Here is a 19,035-nt window from a genome sequence, read left to right as displayed (position 1 = left end):
AACAAAAACTAATTCCTGGAATATGAACATGAAGCAGTATCAAGCAACATCAGGACAAGACAGAATGTCTTTAAATCTTTTTTCTTTTTTTTTATTTTTTGAAAACACATTTATTTTCTCCCTATCCATGTGTTTGCTTTTAACTTCTATCTCTGCAATTTTCTTTTCTTTTGAGACAGAGTCTCACTTTGTCACCAGGCTGGAGTGCAATGGCGCGGTCTCAGCTCACTGCAGCTTCCACCTCCTGGGTTCAAGCGATTCTCCTGCCTCAGCCTCCCGAGTAGCCAGGATTACAGGCGAGTGCCACCACACCCGGCTAATTTTTGTATTTTTAATAGCAATGGGGTTTCACCATGTTGGTCAGGCTGGTCTCAAACTCCTGACCTCAAGTGATCCTCAGGCCTCGGCCTCCCAAAATGCTGGGATTACAGGCGTGAGTCACTGTGTCTGGCCTGATTTTTGCAATTTTCAAAAAGAGTTTGGAGCAGGATAAAAACGCATAATTCAATGACAAATCTCAAGCATTTTTCTGATGATGGGGGCATAGTTTAAATGTTTTCTTTGAATGGAGAATGTATTTTCTTTATAAGCACTTAAACTGTATCCTTCTTATAAGCTCGGGCTCCAAGAGTAACTTAAATATTGTGTTACCTATTTGAACTGGCAAGAGAGTGAATAATAATTACATGCAAAATTGGTAGAGAGAGATTCAATGATTTATATTACTAAATTTAATCACATTTTTCTGATGAGGACAGGCTGAGGTAGCTTCAGTGAGTTGCCCAGAGTCCCCCAGGCAAGTCTCAGGACCAGAGTCCAGCTCTGGGTTTGTCTGACTCCAGAGTCCATATTCTCTCTCCTGCATTCCTCGCCTCTGCGGAGCTCTTCTGCAACCTCCAGACACGAAGCCCCCCATCCTCCTGCTCTGCACCCTTGGTATACTGGGACGCAGTTCGCCTACTCCTAGAATGGAGCAAGCACTGACTTTTGGCGTATTCCAAAGGACTCCTCCTCTAGAGTGGCTTTTTCTTTTCTTTTCTTTTCTTTTCTTTTTTTTTTTGAGAATGGGTCTCTGTCATCCAGTCTGGAGTGCAGTGACATGATGAAGGCTGTCTGTAGCCTTGAACTCCTGAGCTCAGGTGATCCTCCCACCTCAGCCTCTCAAGTAGGTGGAACTACAAGTGCATGCCACCATGCCCAATTAATTGTTTTGTGTATTTTTTGTAGAGACAGGGTTTCACCATGCTGCTCAGGCTGGTCTCGAACTCCTGAGCTCAAGGGATCTGCCCGCCTTGGCCTCCCAAAGTGTTGGGATTATAGGCGTGAGCCACCACGCCTGGTCTTTCTTCAGTTCTAACTCCTGTTTAACCAACACTGATATCCAGTCAGAGGCTCAATTAATTAGAAACCCCCTGACATGGCCGGGCGCGGTGGCTCACGCCTGTAATCCCAGCACTTTGGGAGGCCGAGGCAGGCGGATCACGAGGTCAGGAGATCTAGGCCATCCTGGCTAACACGGTGAAACCCCGTCTCTACTAAAAACACAAAAAATCAGCCGGGCGTGGTGGCGAGCGCCTGTAGTCCCAGCTACTCCAGAGGCTGAGGCAGGAGAATGGCGTGAACCCGGGAGGCGGAGCTTGTAGTGAGCAGAGGTCGTGCCAGTGAACTACAGCCTGGGCGACAGAGCGAGACTTCGTCTCAAAAAAAAAAAAAAAGAAACCCACTGACATTAAACTTACACAGAAAAGAGGAAAATTATAAGAAAACCAGTTTAACAAGGATATTTATTTATTTTTGAGACAGGGTCTCACTCTGCCACCCAGGCTGGAGTGCAGTGATGACATCTGAGCTCACTGCAGCCTCTGTCTCTTGGGTTCAAGCGATTCTCCTGCCTCAGCCTCCTGGGCAGCTGGGACTACAGGTGTGCACAACCATGCCCGGATAATTTCTGTATTTTCAGTAGAGACGGGGTTTCACTGTGTTAGCCAGGATGGTCTCGATCTCATGACCTCGTGATCTGCCTGCCTTGGCCTCCCAAAGTGCTGGGATTACAGGCATGAGCCACTGTGCCTAGCCCATTTATTTATTTTTGAGACAGGGTCTTGCTCTGTATTCCAGGCTGGAGTGTTGTGGTGTGATCTCAGCTCACTGCAGCTTTGATCTACCAGGCTCAAGTGATCCTGTCACCTCAGCCTCCCAAGTAGCTGGGGCCACAGGCATGCCCACCATGCCCAACTAATTTTCTATTTTTTGTAGAGATGAGGTTTCACTATGTTGCCCAGGCTGATCTTGAACTCCTGGCCTTAAGAGATCCTCTGCCTCGTCCTCCCAAAGTGCTGGGATTAAGACATGATCCACCATGCTTTGCAATAAGAATATTTAAATAAATGTGAAAATATCCAGGTGGTATCCATTCCTCTCATTCTCTGACATCTAGTCTCTAGTCATGGATGATCACTGAACTCAAAAAGACAAGGCACTGGAAACCCTGGAGTCAGAAAAAAACAAAAACAAAAACAAATTTCTGTTCTCTCTAAGCTGCACTCATTAAGACAGAAATGAGGATTCATATTTTAGAAAGTTTTCTAACAAGGTTAAGCCTTGATTAACTGGAGAACTCCATGAGTCAGAACAAACTTGTTGGGACCTAGCATGAGCTTTACCTGTAGTTGGAGCTCAGTGAATTCCCCTAAGATTACGGTTGAGATTGCACCACAGAAAGATCTCAGCCACTCACAGGTGTTCATCCTCCCGGGGTCCTGTCTGCCCCAGCATTTCCTTTCTGCTTTTCTTGCATGAAGAGACATCTAGGCTGATAGGAAATGTGATGACTCATCTGACATCAGATCGAATCCTTTTTATTCGCCCTTCATGTCTACCTCAGTCTCTGATCCTGGGAATAACTGTGTGAAGTCCTGGGGATGTTTTGATTTCTGAGAAGACACACATGGATTGCAGTGGGCTTCTGATGATGTCAAGGTTGGATGCATGTGGCTGACTGATAGCTCTTTGTTTTCCACAATCCTTTGCCTAGAAAAAAGGAACCCAAGTGTGTTTTAACCATGCCGACCAGCAAGGGGCAGGGATTCCTTCACGGGGGCTTGTGTCTCTGGCTGTGTGTTTTCACACCTTTCTTTAAAGGTAGGTTTCATTTCTGCTTTATCTTCTATTCCCTTTTTAGCTACATGTGTTTACTCTCTTTTCTAGTTGTGCTTGAGAAGTTATATTAACAAAAGATTCTATGGTCTGCATAGGAGCCACCACTGTTACAACTGCTAATTAATCTATTTGGTTTTTATTTGTTAGGTGTAATACAAAAGATGAAATCTGAGGGGTAGGGTGGGGAGGAGAGGACCAGGAAACATAATGCAAACCCAATTAAAATATAATAAGGAGAATGATACAGTTTTCTATTCATCTCTGCTGTGGCTGTATTGAGCTTATTTATTTGTAGTTATGTTTAATATTTTCTCAAAGTGGTAATTTATTTGTTAGCTGATATTATTACTCAGTCAATGAACCCTTCCATTTTGTAGGTAATCATATTTGGGAAAACACATCACATGATTATGCTGAAACGTATCCCATGAGTAAGATCATTCATTTTAAAAGTTACAACTTAGAAACAGACCACTGCTGTTCTGCTGAGCAAAATCACATTTCTATGCTGTTAGGTTTGCAGGGGACCACTTTTCAAGGCTGATGGAGGATTTATCTGCTATAAAATGTCTTAAAGAGGAAGAAAATGGGTAATGAGGATTATTTATTGTCTGTCATGGAGAAATATGTTCATCATGATTAATTATGATGGCAAGAATGATGTTTTACCTTAAATTTGTCCTTCCTGCTAAAACCCTAGTGTCTCAGTGTTTCCTAAGGCATTCGTCAGGCAACTCTTTCCATTTAGTAATTTAACAGAGATCTTTCCATTTATGTTGCCTGATGAGCTTTTCAATCCCTTTCCATCTTTTTCTTTCAATGTATAAATCCCTTTGAGAAATTTGTGGAGTCCTATGTTAGGTATCAAATTTAAATTCTGTGAGGGAAATTGTAGAGAAGGTAGTAATGAAATGAATTACGTCAAATGAGGACAAGTAACCCCACTTTTAAGGTTTTCTTGGAAAAATACAAAGAGATATGCATAAAGTTATTGTCTAGAATTTAGTGACTGAAAGTGCTATTATTTAAGAACCAATTTCAACTTTTAAAAATGTTTCAAGTGGCGGGGCGTGGTGGCTCACGCCTGTAATCCCAGTACTTTGGGAGGCAGAGGCAGGCGGATCACAAGGTCAGGAGATCAAGACCATCCTGGCTAACACGGTGAAACCCCGTCTCTACTAAAAATATAAAAAATAAGCTGGGTGTGGTTGCAGTCACCTGTAGTCCCAGCTACTTGGGAGGCTGAGGCAGGAGAATGGCATGAACTCAGGAGGTGGAGCTTGCAGTGAGCCGAGATCATGCCGCTGCACTCCAGCCTGGGCGACAGAGCAAGACTCCATCTCAAAAAAAAAAAAAAGAAGTTTCAAATAAATTTGCCTTAAAAATCTTGCATTCTCAGAAATCTCCACAATAACTGAAATTCAAAGTTGATTTTTGTTTTATTTTAAGTTCTGGGGTACATGGGCAAGATGGGCAGGTTTGTTACATAGGTAAACGTGTGCCGTGGTGTGCACAGATCAACCCATCACCTAGGTATTAAGCCCAGCATGCATTAGGTATTTTGCCTAATGCTCTTCTTCCCTGGACCACCTCAAGAGGCTCTAGTGTGTGGTGTTCCCCTCCCTGTGTCCGTGTGTCCTCATTGTTCAGCTCCCCGTTTCAAGTGAGAACATGCAGTGTTTGGTTTTTCGTTCCTGTGTTAGTTTGCTGAGGATAACGGCTTCAAGCACCATCCATGTCGCTGCAAAGGGCACGATCTTGTTCATTTTTATGGTTGCATAGTATTGCATGGTGCATATATACCACATTTTCTTTCTTTCTTTCTTTTTTGAGACAGAGTCTCACTCTGTCGCCCAGGCTAGAGTGCAGTGGCACGATCTTGGCTCACTGTAAGCTCCGCCTCCCAGGTTCATGCCGTTCTCCTGCCTCTGCCTCCCAAGTAGCTGGGACTACAGGCGCCTGCCACCATGCCCGACTAAGTTTTTGTATTTTTAGTAGGGACGGGGTTTCACCGTGTTAGCCAGGATGGTCTCGATCTCCTGACCTTGTGATCTGCCCGCCTCAGCCTCCCAAAGTGCTGAGATTACAGGCGTGAGCCACCGCACCTGGCCTATACCACATTTTCTTTATCCAGTCTATCATTGATTGGCATGTGGGTTGATTCCATGTCTTTGCTATTGTGAATAGTGCTGCAGTGAACATATGCATGCATGTATCTTTATAATAGAATGATTTATATTCCTTTGGGTATATACCCAGTAATGGGATTGCTGGGTAAAATGGTATTTCAGGTTCTAGGTCTTTGAGGAATCGCCACATCATCTCCCACAATGGTTGAACTAATTTACACTCTCACTAACAGTGTAAAAGCGTTCCTATTTCTCCATAGTCTCTCCAGCATCTGTTATTTCTTCACTTTTTAATAATTGCCATTCTGACTGGCTTGAGATGATATCTCATTGTGGTTTTGATTTGCGTTTCTCTAATGATCAGCGTTGTTGAGCTTTTTTTCCTGTTTGTTGGCCACATAAATGTCTACTTTTGCGAAGTGTCTGTTCATGTCCTCAAAGTTGATTTTTTAAAAGAACATGACTTGCGAAGACCATCATGAAATTACTAGTTATTTTAGTTTCCTTGGTGAAGTTTTCCCAGCTAAGCATCTTGCTGGTGTAGATACAGGTGTTAGTTGATTCAGTATTTTAGACAAGAAAGGACAGGATTTTCCTGAATTACTGGAAAGGGTCTAGTGCCATTGGTAAGACTGTGAGTTACTTCAGTGACATAAGTGAAGATTCCAAGCCTTGTGTCTACTCCTTTATATCTGCAGTGCCTTAGACTTTAAGAAATGCTCTGACCAACATCATTTTCTATGATATTGCTCTAGTCCTGAAATGCAGGCATTGCTGTTTTTATCTCCATTGTAAAGGTGAACAGCTGAGGCACAGAGGGTGGGGTGAGATGGGCACTGGTGGAGCATGCATAGGTGGTAACAATACCAGGATGCAGTCATGGGCTGGGACATCCGCTCCCCACAGGGCCCGGGAAGAATTGCCTAGAATCTCTGCAGTGGCCAGTGGCCTGGCTGGCTCTAACTCTCCCCTCTGTTTGTCCTCACAGGCTGTGCGGGCTGTGTGACTGAGGAGAGGCTCTTCCACAAACTGTTTTCTCATTACAACCAGTTCATCAGGCCCGTGGAAAACGTTTCCGACCCTGTCACGGTACACTTTGAAGTGGCCATCACCCAGCTGGCCAACGTGGTGAGTGCCCTCTGATCAGAGCTTTCCCCAGCATTGTTACACTTTTGCAGGTGGTAAATGAAAGAATTTTAGAAATACAGATAAATGCAAATCTACATGAGATCTGGCCCTTCAAAGCCATCCATTTGGGAGGCAGGCAGTTTTCCCACCAATGCTGTAACTGTGTGTGTGAGGCAATGTTTTTCCTGGAAGTGCTTTCAGAACCAGTTTATGAAACAAAGAGTTGCAGGGGAGTGAAAGGGAGCTAACTTCACGGGGCACCCATTATGCACCAGATGCCTGTTTACACTGTGTGGCCAACATCTTCATCTCACTGCTGAGGAAATGGAAGCTCAGTTAAGTGACTTTCCCAGGGTCATGCAACTACAAAATGGCAAAACTGAGATTTAACTCCAAGCTCATGACCTTTTCACTCCACAGTTTAAAAATTGCTTTAAGGCCGGGCGTGGTGGCTCACTCCTGTAATCCCAGCACTTTGGGAGGCTGAAGCAGGCGGATCCCTTGAGCTCAAGAGTTCAAGACCAGCCTGAACAACATAGGAAGATCCTGTCTCTACAAAAATGCAAAAATTAGCCAGGTGTAGTGGCACATGCCTGTAGTTCCTGCTACTAGGGAGGCTGAGGTGGGAGGATTGCTTGAGCCCAGGAGGTCAAGGCTGCAGTGAGCCGAGATTGCACCACTGCACTCCAGCCTGGGTGACAGAGGAAAAAAAAAAAGAATTGCTTTAAGTCTTCTATGTTATGTGAGAAGGAACAAAATGAAATTCCATTCAGCCTTGGGAAAAAAAAGAGGTTGGGAATTTGAGGATCTTAATTTAATTCCCTGCTACCGTGTTCAAGGGCAAGTAGGACAGGAGCTCTTTGTTTTGGATAATCTTTGCTCCCCCCATTGCAGGGAGAGGAAGTGGTGAGGCCCGTACTCTTGGGTACAGCAAGGTCTGGCCTCCAGGGCTCAGACCAAATTCTAGGAAGATGCAGGCTTAGGAAGCAAGGAACGTCTGAAGTGTCTCCAGAGAGGGGCGCTAGAGCATTCCTGAGACTACAGCACACGGAGGGGGAGCCCTGCTCATCAAGTCAGCCCCAGTCATGGATGGTGAAGGGATTTCCTTCCTCCCAGACTTTGCTCTGTGGGTGAGGCAGCGGTGGCCCTTCTCGGTACACCTGGGGAAAGACCCTAATGACAGGCATGAGTCAGACCCCACCACATTCTCCAGTCCATGCTTCTCAGTGGATGAAGCCAACCCTGGTCCAGTCCTCTGTCTGTGACCCAGGCTGAAAGTGTGCATGCACTGGCTGAAAAAAATAAAGCCAGATGTTTCCCCTTACCTGGATGTGCCCTCCCATCCTTTAGTGAGTATTTATTTGGTGCCTGTTCTAATCCCCTTCCCAACTCCAGTAGCTTTGTCCTGGTTCCTGGTCTCCTGCTGGGCTGGAAGTTCTTGCTGTGGACTGGGTTGTTGTGAACCAAGAGCTGAACTGAGTTTCCTCTGAAGTCTGTGAGGGCTACCTCACTGCATGGCATCTCTCCATAACCCTGCTGGACACACCCTTGCAGGAGGTTATTCTGAAGATGGGGGTGAAACGGCTGGTAAATGCAGATTTTGACATTTACATTTGGTTGCAAGTATCAGAGATTAAAAGAAAACCCACAGCCTTTACAAAACAAGTTTATTCCTTTCTTATGCAACAGAAATCTAAAGGTTAACAGTCCAGGAGATTAATATCAGTCAGTTTCACGGTGTTAGTGGTTGCACATGTATGTTCAGTTGCCCAGCTTATGCACCGCACAACTCCAGGGGATGTCACTCCAACGGACTGTGATTCTAAAGGCATAAACCAGATGAAGCAGCAGTGACCAAGTTTCCTTCCTTCTTTTATATTTCACCACCCTTTTCACGTGGCTTCTTCCCTCAGTGTTGCTTCATGGTTCAAGATAACTGCTGTATTCCCATCCTCACATTCACATTCTTGGCAACAAACATAAGGAAGGGAGAAAAAGAGCAAAGTGTACATCCTAGACTTCTGTGACTTCCGTAAGAGCTGCTCCTTTCCATCTCATTGACTACCTCCAGCTGCAAGGCAGACTTGGAACTGCAGGTTTTTAAAATTGAATTTTTATTTCTTGAGATCATTATAGATTGACATGCAGTTATAAGAAATAACAGAGGGATCCCTCGTAGACTCTGCCCATTTCTCCCACTAATCTGCTCTCCAATTCTGAAATTTTCTCATTTCAACGATGTTATACGTAACTGGAATCACAGAGCAGGTAAACTTGTGGGACTGGGTTTTTCCCTCAGCATCATCCTTTAGAGATTCCTCCGAGTCGCCGAGTGTATCAGTAGTTCATTCCTTCTTGTTGCTGAGTAGTACTCCAGGGTGCTTTGTTTTTTGTTTGTTTGTTTTGTTTTGCTTTTGGGACGGAGTCTCACTCTGTCACCCAGGCTGGGGTTCAGTGGCGTGATCTTTGCTCATTGCAACCTACGCCTCCTGGGCTCAAGCGATTCTCCTCCCTCAGACTCCCAAGTAGCTGGGATTGCAGGCATGTGCCACTAAGCCTGGCTAATTTTTGTATTTTTAGTAGAGATCGGGTTTCACCATGTTGGCCAGGCTGGTCTTGAACTCCTGACTTCAAGTGATCTGCCTGCCTTGGCCTCTCAAAGTGGGGATTACAGGTGTGAGCCACCACACCTGGACCATGGCGCTTTGTTTAACCATTAACTTGTTGAAGGACATTTGAGCTGATTCCAGTTTTTGGTCTATTACAAATAAAGCTGCTGTGAACATTTGTGTACAGGTTTTAGTGTAAATATAAACCTCCATGTCTCTGGGATAAATGCCCAGGAGTGCAATAGCTGTGTGTTGTCAGGTGAACTTGGGGTGGCCGAGAGAAGTGGCACAGCCAGGAAGCTTTGTTGACCCTCCCTTCTGGAAGGCCTTGGAAAAGGCCCGCTGTCTGATCCCCAGCTTGGCTCTGGAGCACCAAGGCTCTACCTGGAAGTGTGTTTGTGTCATGCAAAATGATCTTGGCCAGAAAATTTTCTGGTTTCTTTCAGTGCAGGAGCAAGGCCAAGTGCCCCTCGGAGGGACCCAGTGTTTGTGCTGGCCTGGCATATCTGAAATGACAAAGATAAAGCCTTGGTGTGATGTAGCCCACTTGGTCTTTTTGATCCGAGTCTCCGAGTCTGCTGCTGCTCCAGAAATGAGTCCATTTGAAATCATAACTCAAAGCCTTTGATGCAGCTGCCGTGTCAATGAATTGATTTTTCCAAGAAGGAGGTACAGGGTGATGGCACCAGGAATGGAGTTGATGCTGTGGGTCTTTGGACTCCTCCAGCAGGGACGTCTGATAGCAGTGCCATGCCCATTGGTGGGATCTGGAATTGGATGGAGAGAGAGTATGACTTGCCAGACAGGTCCTGCTCCATAGGGTCAGCTGACATCTCTGAAGGTGTCCACATCCCCATGGGCCATGTCCATACCACCTGGAGCTTCTCCGAGCCTGTGGAAGTGAGGCTGTGGAGCTGGCTATTGCCAACTGATCTCAGCCTTCTGAACACAGTGTACTCATTCAGAGACAAAGCAGGCTTTGGAGGGCAGTTAGGGCTTATGCCCTCACCCCCAAGGCCTTCCTGGAACCGAGACTGCAGGGCTAGTCCATTCCTGACCAACAATGAGTGGATTTATGGACATGGCCCCTGCTGGACTCTGCAGATTGCAAGGGGATGCTCATCACCAGAAGGCATGACCGCAGGCTTGTGTAATTGTAAAGCCATGAATTGGTTGACCAATAGATAAGTACAGATAATTTCTTTGCTTCCTGGGACTACAGGAACCCATGACTGTAACTCCTTTGCTGACCTTTCAAACCCCAGGGCTTACCCTGTCTTATCACAGGCCCATTTGAAAGAGGGAGCCCAGCAGGGTTTCTGTTTAGAGTTTTCCAGGAGGGGCAGCAGTGGGGATGGAGTAGGGGAGAAGAGAACTGCAGGGCAGCCATGTGGCCCAGGGAAACCTGGTGTCTGAGCCTGGCCACGACTCCCTCGGCCACCACCATGGAGCTCATTTACTCTGGAGGGTGCCTGGGTGTCTTGGGAAGCAAGGTTGGCTGAGGAAGTCTTGTGAATCTACTGCTGGCCACTGGGGATATACCCACAGCCACCAGGCTGCTGGGCTGTAAGGCTGCTCAAGGTGCCAGGTGTGTCTTTGGTAGTTCTCCCACTGAGAGGTGGTAGCTTAGGAACTCATTACATTTGGGATATCACCTGGAATGCTCTTCCTCCACACAGCCCTGACTTTTTGGTCATTTAAGTATCTGCTTAAACATTACCCCTCAAAGAAGCCTTCTTTGCCCATCCCATCTAAAATAGATGTGTGTGTGTGACTGAGATTACGTGCACATGTGTGCATGAGCGTGTGTGCATGAGTGTGTTTGAGTGTGTGTGCGTGTGCACCAGTGTGTGAGCCTGTGTGTGAGTATGCCTGAGTGTGAGTGGGTATGAGTGAGTGTGTGCATGTGCATGAGTGTGTGCAGGTGCATGAGTATGCACCAGTGTGTATGACTGTGAGTGCACATGTATGAGTGTGTGTGAGTGTGTATGAGAGTATATGTGTGAGAGTACAAATGTGTATGAGAATTCATGAGTGGGTGTATATGAGTGTGCATGAGTGTGTGTTCATGAGTGTGTGTGTGCACGAGTGTGTGAGTGTGCATGAGTGTGCATGAGAGTACCGTGTGTGTGCATGTGTGTGTATGAATGTGTGTGCATGAGTGTGTGAGTGTGCATGACTGTGCGTGTGTATGAGTGTGCGTGTGTGTGTGCATGTATGTGTGTATGTGTCCACACATGGACCATTCCATCCCTCTTTATTTGTCCTCATAGGACTTAACGCTATCTTATGTTATAGTATAGATGTATTAGTAATTTTATGTCTCCCCATCTAACAGCTAAGACATATGAAGGCAGGACATTTTCCCAACTTCTTATTGCTGTATTCCCAATATTTATAGAGCACATAGTGGTTACTCAATAAATATTTGTGTAGTGAACGATCGAAGTGGTGGCTTTGCTGGAGGTGAGTAGCAGCTGCCAGCTGGAAACCCCATGGTGGCTGAGGCTGACTTTTTTTTTTTTTTTTTTTGAGATGGAGTCTTTGTCGCCTGGGCTGGAGTACAGTGGCACTATCTCTGCTCACTGCAACCTCCACCTCCCTGATTCAAGCAATTCTCCTGCCTCAGCCTCCCAAGTAGCTGGGATTAGGATTACAGGCGCCCGCCACCACATCTGGCTAATTTTTTGTATTTTTTAGTAGAGACGGGGTTTCACCATGTTGGCCAGGGTGGTCTCGAACTCCTAACCTCAGGTGATCCACCCACCTCGGCCTCCCAGAATGTTGGGATTACAGGTGTGAGCCACCGTGCCCAGCTGGCTGAGGCTGGCATTTCAAGGTAGGATCCCAGGGCAGGGGTCTCAGGACTCAGAGCCCGGAGAGCCCTGAGGCGCAGTCGAGGATGGGAGGCGTTTAGGGAACAGGCAAAAACACTGTGCGGGGTTGGAATCCTCACCACTTTCTGCAGCATCTCCCTCCCTCCTTCCTGCTGTCGCTCGTTTTTTCTTTCCTTCCTTTCATGGAACTAGAAACCTTTATGGGCTGCAGAGATCGGAAGCACTTCACAGAAGAGGTGAGACTTAAATCAGCTATGAAAGCGTGTAAAGCCACATTGCCTCTCAAAATCCACAGGGCTGGAGCCAGATGTGAAAATGCAGCATTTCTGCTTGCATGCTGAATACTTTCACACATTGCCTTTAAGTCTTCTTCCATTGGCATGAATAAGTCAGAATTGGTTCTTTTTAGTTGTAATTTTTGCTCTAAGTCTCACCTCTATGGCAAGCACATTTGAGGCTAAAAATACTATTTCTTCTTCCCAGGATGAAGTAAACCAGATCATGGAAACCAATTTGTGGCTGCGTCACGTATGTGCCTATATCATCTGTTGGCTTAATGATGTCGAATGGATAAAACCCACAAGCACTACCTTGTTCTGTCTCCAGCTGGTTATAGAATATAAAATATTATCCACTAGGTCATCTCCAAAGCCTAAAGTTCAGCTCTGGTAATAGCTGACTTGATGCACACTTCACAGGTACAGACACCTAGTGACAAAGGTCCCTCTGACATGAGATTTCCATCCTTCCTGGTTGCTGCTCTCAGATCTTCCACTTTTCTGTAACTTGAGCTCCAGGGTCTGATGCTTGCCTGCTCTTTGATCCCTGATTGACCAGGCTTGGAGAAGTCAGTAGCTGAGCTTGGGAGCATGTACATGAGATTCCCAGCAGCTAGTTTTATCACTTATACCTTTCTTCCTTAAGAAAGTCTTGGAGGGGTGCAGTGGCTCATGCCTGTAATCCCAGCACTTTGAGAGCCCGAGGTGGGAGGATCACCTGACGTCAGGAGTTCGAGACCAGCTTGGCCAACATGGTGAAATGAAACCCTGTCTCTAATAAAAATACAAAATTAGCCCGGTGTGGTGGTGGGCGCCCGTAATCCCAGCTACTTGGGAGGCTGAGGCAGAAGAATCGCTTGAACCAGGAGGCAGAGGTTGCAGTGAGCCGAGATTGCGCCACTACATTCCGGCATGGGCAACAGAGTGAGACTCTGTCTTGAAAAAAAAAAAAATGGAAAGGAAGTCTTAATCGTTTATACAGATTTTTTTTTTAAATTCAAAGCTTATCATCATACCCTTGAACTTTTTGATATTAGAGCTATACTCCAGTGTGAGTATAGCTCATGGAATATGGAAGTTGAGCCCAAAACTTTGACCAGCTAACTAATAATCAATACATAATTATCTAATGAAAAATTTGCCTAAATCAGCTCAGCTATTTAGCTCCCTGTTCCCCATGGATATAATTGTCCAGATTTTGATAGCAACCAATGCATTCTTCAAATAAGAATGTATTATTTTTATTTTGTTTTTTTTTGTTTTTTGTTTTTTTTTTTGAGACGGAGTCTCGCTCTGTCGCCCAGGCTGGAGTCCAGTGGTGCGATCTCGGCTCACTGCAAGCTTTGTCTCTCGGGTCCACACCATTCTTCTGCCTCAGTCTCCCAAGTAGCTGGGACTACAGGCAACCGCCACCACGCCCGGCTAATTTTTTTTGTATTTTTAGTAGAGACGGGGTTTCACCATGTTAGCCAGGATGGTCTCAGTCTCCTGACCTCGTGATCCGCTCACCTCGGCCTCCCAAAGTGCTGGGATTACAGGCATGAGCCACCACGCCTGGCCAAATGTATTCTGTTTTCAACAACAACTGTTGAACCATCATAAAGTTAACACTGGAAGAAAGTTATTAAGAAACGAATTTTTTTTTTTTTCCAGATAGAGTCTCATTCTGTCACCCAGGCTGTAGTACAGTGACATGATCTCAGCTCACTGCAGACTCTGCCCCCCAGGTTCAAGAGATTCTCCTGCCTCAGCCTCCCGAGTAGTTGGGACTACAGGCGCTTGCCACCTCACCCGGCTAATTTTTGTATTTTTAGTAGAGACGGGGTTTCACTATGTTGGTCAGGCTGGTCTCGAACTCCTGACCTCAAGTGATCTGCCCGCCTCGGCCTCCCAAAGTGCTGCGATTACAGGCATGAGCCACCATGCCTGGCCAGAAAGTTATTAAGAAATTTTAAAAGCTGATTTCTATTTATTTTAGATCTGGAATGATTATAAATTGCGCTGGGATCCAACGGAATATGATGGCATTGAGACTCTTCGCGTTCCCGCAGATAAGATTTGGAAGCCCGACATTGTTCTCTATAACAAGTATGGGTCTCTGACCACCGTAGCCTCTTTCCAAAGCTGCCGTTGGTGTATTCTGGCCTATAGCAAAGGGAGTGTTACTAACGGTGTCTGACTTGCTTTGTAGTGCTGTTGGTGACTTCCAAGTCGAAGGCAAAACAAAAGCTCTTCTTAAATACAATGGCATGATAACCTGGACTCCACCAGCTATTTTTAAGAGTTCCTGCCCTATGGATATCACCTTTTTCCCTTTTGATCATCAAAACTGTTCCCTAAAATTTGGTTCCTGGACGTATGACAAAGCTGAAATTGATCTTCTAATTATTGGATCAAAAGTGGATATGAATGATTTTTGGGAAAACAGTGAATGGGAAATTATTGACGCCTCTGGCTACAAACATGACATCAAATACAACTGTTGTGAAGAGATATACACAGATATAACCTATTCTTTCTACATTAGAAGATTGCCGATGTTTTACACGATTAATCTGATCATCCCTTGTCTCTTTATTTCATTTCTAACCGTGTTGGTCTTTTACCTTCCTTCAGACTGTGGTGAAAAAGTGACGCTTTGTATTTCAGTCCTGCTTTCTCTGACTGTGTTTTTGCTGGTCATCACAGAAACCATCCCGTCCACATCTCTGGTGGTCCCACTGGTGGGTGAGTACCTGCTGTTCACCATGATCTTTGTCACACTGTCCATCATGGTGACTGTGTTTGTGTTGAACATACACTACCGCACCCCAACCATGCACACCATGCCCAGGTGGGTGAAGACAGTTTTCCTGAAGCTGCTGCCCCAGGTCCTGCTGATGAGGTGGCCTGTGGACAAGACAAGGGGCACAGGCTCTGATGCAATGCCCAGAGGCCTTGCCAGGAGGCCTGCCAAAGGCAAGCTTGCAAGCCGTGAGGAACCCAGACATCTTAAAGAATGCTTCCATTGTCACAAATCAAATGAGCTTGCCACAAGCAAGAGAAGATTAAGTCATCAGCCGTTACAATGGATGGTGGAAAATTCGGAGCACTCGCCTGAAGTTGAAGATGTGATTAACAGTGTTCAGTTCATAGCAGAAAACATGAAGAGCCACAATGAAACCAAGCAGGTAAATGTGTGTTCCCTTCACCCAGCCAGCTTGCACCCTTTGCAGCCTATGGGCACTCTGGATGCACAGTCAGACCTTCAGTGTGACTTTTGTTCCTGAGAGGGTCAGGCAGCCTTGCTCTGAGACCTGGCTCTGTTATTATGTGGTTATGGGTGGACTGACAGGGTTAGACCTGCCAGTGGAGCGGGGTCAGGTGCAATAGCCCCAGAGCAAATCTCCACCACCAGAAATGTGAACTCAAGTAAAATTTGCTTAAAATGAACATTCAGGGCCGGGCGTGGTGGCTCGCACCTGTAATCCTAGCACTTTGAGAGGCCAAGGCAGGCGGATCACCTGAGGTCAGGAGTTTGAGACCAGCATGGCCAACATGGGGAAACCCCATCTCTACTAAAAATACAAAAATTAGCCAGACATGGTGGCACAGGCCTGTAATCCCAGCTACTTGGGAGGTTGAGGCAGGAGAATCGCTTGAACCCAGGAGGTGGAGGTTACAGTGAGCCGACATCGCACCCCTGCACTCCAGCCTGGGTGACAGAGAGATTCTGCATCTCAAAAATAAAAATAAATAAATAAACAAACAAACATTCAGGGCAACCTCAGTTAATGAAACCAAGAGCCTCAGCCTGGGCAACATAGTGAGACCCTGAACTACCAAAAAAAAAAAAAAAAATTAGCAGGTGTGTTGGTGCATACCTGTGGTCCCAGCCACTCAAGGGGCTGAGGTGGGAGGATTGCTTGAGCCCAGGAGTTTGAGGCTACAGCCTGGGAGATAGATGACAGATCAGGGCCCTGTCTCAGGAAAAAAAAAAAAAAAAGCCCCTGCACAAGAAACAGCAGCAAATAAAAAGGTAGACAGAGAAAAGCTGCCCCAGAGGGAAGGATAAATGAGTTCAGAGCAGCGTGCAGCCTGGGGGTGCTGGGAGATGTGGGAGAGGGCAGGAGTGCGTTCGTTCCAGCAGCTCTGGCCCCACTTGTCCTACTTGAGGGATTTAGGTGCTGGTGAAATGAGCCCCAGGGATATTTTTAGCGTTCACGTACTCTGCTCCTGCTGTCCAGAGTCTAACTATAGCAGCATGTACCTCCCTCAGCCTCCAAAGACAGAGCTCAAGAGAATCATGCCAATTTCCCACACTATGTGGGTGACTAGCGGAGGGCATCTGAAACTCAGGCCAGGTGTCTAGGTTTGACCTCAGACTGCAGCTGCTGGCAGCCATCGCTCCTAGTGAAAGGATACTGTGGAACCGAAAGTCCACCCTGTTGGTGTAGAAGGAAGATGCTGTGAATGGCTGTCATGCGGATGTGTCATGGGACAAGAGAGCCCAGAAAAATTCACCTTCATAAAATTTAAAAGAAGACCCTCTCTCTACAAAAAATACAAAAATTAGTAGGGCATGGTGGCACATGGCTGTAATTGCAGCACTTTCAGAGGCCAAGGCTGGAGAATTGTTTAAGTAAGGCCAGGAGTTTGAGACCAGCCTGGGCAACATATTGAGACCCTATTTCTAAAAAACAAATTTTAAAAAATTTGCCAAGCCTGTTGTCCCAGCTATGTGGGAGGCTAAGGCGGGAGGATTGCTTGAGCTGGGGAGTTCCAGGTTCCAGTGAGCCACAATCGCACCATTGCACTTCAGCCTGGGCAACACAGCAAAATCCTGTCCCTACCTTTTTTTTTTTTTTTTTTTAATCTAAGAAACAGCTGCTGTTGACTTAATCACTACCAGTTAGGGCTCTCAAGACACAAGTACAGATACAGTGGCAGAAGCCTGGAGGGTCAGGAACTGGGAGAAACACAACCAGCTCTCCATGGCCAGCATCCCTTTGAGGCCTGGAGGGCTGCCTATTCCTTATAAAGTGGTTCTCAATCATACCCCTCCATGTCCTCCACCCCCAGCGGCACCCCCTGCCTCAAACTCATTCCCCAGACTTGCCATGGAGCGAGACTACCCACCGTTGCAAAGAATGAGTCTAGCTCTCTGAGCAGCTGCTTCTCGGGAGTGTTTCTTGCAGTTGGGAAAGTCCCTGGTGACCCATGGAGTCGGCTTTGCCGCAGACTCTGCTGTCTGAGGCACTCACAGAGGCTGTGCATCTGCCCTCTGCAAACGAAACAAAATTTCTTGTGTGTCCTATACAGGAGATCTGGATTCACCAAATACCAATATTTGCTTTATTTTTATTTTTATTTATTTTTCGAAATGGAGTCTTACTCTGTCACCCAGGCTGGAGTGCAGTGGTGCGTGCGATCTTGGCTCACTGCAACCTCCACCTCCCAGGTTTAAGCGATTCTGTTGCCTCAGACTCCCGAGTAGCTAGGACTACAGGCACATGCCACCATGCCTGGGTATCTTTTGTATTTTTAGTGGAGACAGGGTTTCACCATGTTGGCCAGGCTGGTCTTAAACTCCTGACCTCAGGTGATCCTCCCACCCAGCTAATATTTGCTTTAAAATGTGCCGGAGAAATCTTCAAAAAAGAAGCAGCTTATTGATGAAACAAGGCATGTTTCTTATGGTTTTGGTTTTTTAAAACAGCTCTTAATTTTTGTTTGCATTCCAGGTAGAAGACGACTGGAAATACGTGGCCATGGTGGTGGACAGAGTATTTCTTTGGGTATTTATAATTGTCTGTGTATTTGGAACTGCAGGGCTATTTCTACAGCCACTACTTGGGAACACAGGAAAATCTTAAAATGTATTTTCTTTTATGTTCAGAAATTTACAGACACCATAATTGTTCTGCATTCCCTGCCACAAGGAAAGGAAAGCAAAGGCTTCCCACCCAAGTCCCCCATCTGCTAAAACTGATGGCTAGATGGAAAAAGAGGACTTTCTTGCACATTAGGAAGCAGAATATCCTCCAGTGTAGCACAGGGGGAGAAGTGAGAAGTGTTATGACATTAGTGCCCTGATTGGGCAGCACCCACGGCTACAGTATCAGGTCAGGTTTCTCGTGTCTGTGTGTTTGGCTTCTAAAGACAAGAATGACTTACAATACAGCCTAACTATGTAATTAACATCAAGCCACACTAAAAAGTTCTGCTGTACCTCCAGTGGATGCTGTTTCTCAGTATTATGATATGTGACAGGTGAACTCTGGGAATTGGACCATGCAACATTTGTGAACTGTTTGCAACACTTGTGAACTATTGCATCCTTGATTTCTTGTGCGTCTCTGTAATGTAACTCACCCTCCTCAGCATTATTTGATACATTGATTGTTTGTTTTTTTTTTAAAAAAAAAAAAACAGTTTGGCCAGGTGTGGTGGCCTATAATCCCAGCACTTTGGAGGCTGAGGAAGGAGGATTGCTTGAGCCCTGGAATTCAAGACCAGCCTGGGCAACATAGGGAGACCCTGTGTTACAAAAATAAAAACATTAGCCACTGTAGTGTTTTGCACCTGTAGTCCTAGCTACTTGGGAGGCTGACATGGGGAGGATTGCTTGAGCTTGGGAGGTTGAGGCTACAGTGAGCCATGATCACACCACTGCACTCCAGCCTGGGTGACAGAGTGAGACCCTGTCTCAAAAATAAATGAATAAATAAAAACTACCAGATAGAGTCTTTCTCAACAGGCTGTATTTGCTTAGCATTCATCTGGCAAGAAGCTTAAGTGGAAACTCAGCACTGTGCTAGGCATCGCAAGGGTGACAAGCATTGAGTTCTTTCCCACAAGTGCTTGTAGCTTCTTAGGAAAAGTTGTAGCTATGAAGACTGCAGGCCAGATGTCA

The 19,035-nt window shown here is 45.9% G+C and overlaps 1 protein-coding gene across 2 annotated transcripts; it reads left to right on the top strand.

Annotated features, from left to right (window-relative positions):
* Positions 1-2,716: 2,716 nt before the first annotated feature.
* Positions 2,717-18,532, top strand: CHRNA6 (cholinergic receptor nicotinic alpha 6 subunit). 2 transcript variants are annotated; one of them, XM_002819051.4, is made up of 6 exons: positions 2,717-3,141; positions 6,277-6,416; positions 12,346-12,390; positions 14,119-14,228; positions 14,332-15,310; positions 17,864-18,532. In XM_002819051.4, the coding sequence occupies exons 1-6, from the start codon at positions 3,063-3,065 to the stop codon at positions 17,993-17,995; spliced, it is 1,485 nt and encodes a 494-aa protein (XP_002819097.1). In that variant the 5' UTR covers positions 2,717-3,062; the 3' UTR covers positions 17,996-18,532. The 2 variants fall into 2 exon arrangements, with proteins under 2 accessions (XP_002819097.1, XP_002819098.1); XM_002819052.4 differs by lacking the exon at positions 12,346-12,390.
* Positions 18,533-19,035: the final 503 nt, after the last annotated feature.

This window comes from Pongo abelii, chromosome 7, assembly GCF_028885655.2.
Source record: "Pongo abelii isolate AG06213 chromosome 7, NHGRI_mPonAbe1-v2.0_pri, whole genome shotgun sequence".
NCBI classification, from domain to species: Eukaryota; Metazoa; Chordata; class Mammalia; order Primates; family Hominidae; genus Pongo; species Pongo abelii.
This window is presented reverse-complemented; position numbering and strand designations above follow the sequence as displayed.

Bases quoted from the DNA above. Each gene is read 5' to 3' on its own strand.
- CHRNA6 (XM_002819051.4), top strand. From the start codon at position 3,063: ATGCCGACCAGCAAGGGGCAGGGATTCCTTCACGGGGGCTTGTGTCTC. The intron at 12,391-14,118 runs GTATGTGCCTAT...TATTTATTTTAG, and splicing joins CCAATTTGTGGCTGCGTCAC to ATCTGGAATGATTATAAATT. The intron at 15,311-17,863 runs GTAAATGTGTGT...TTTGCATTCCAG, and splicing joins GCCACAATGAAACCAAGCAG to GTAGAAGACGACTGGAAATA.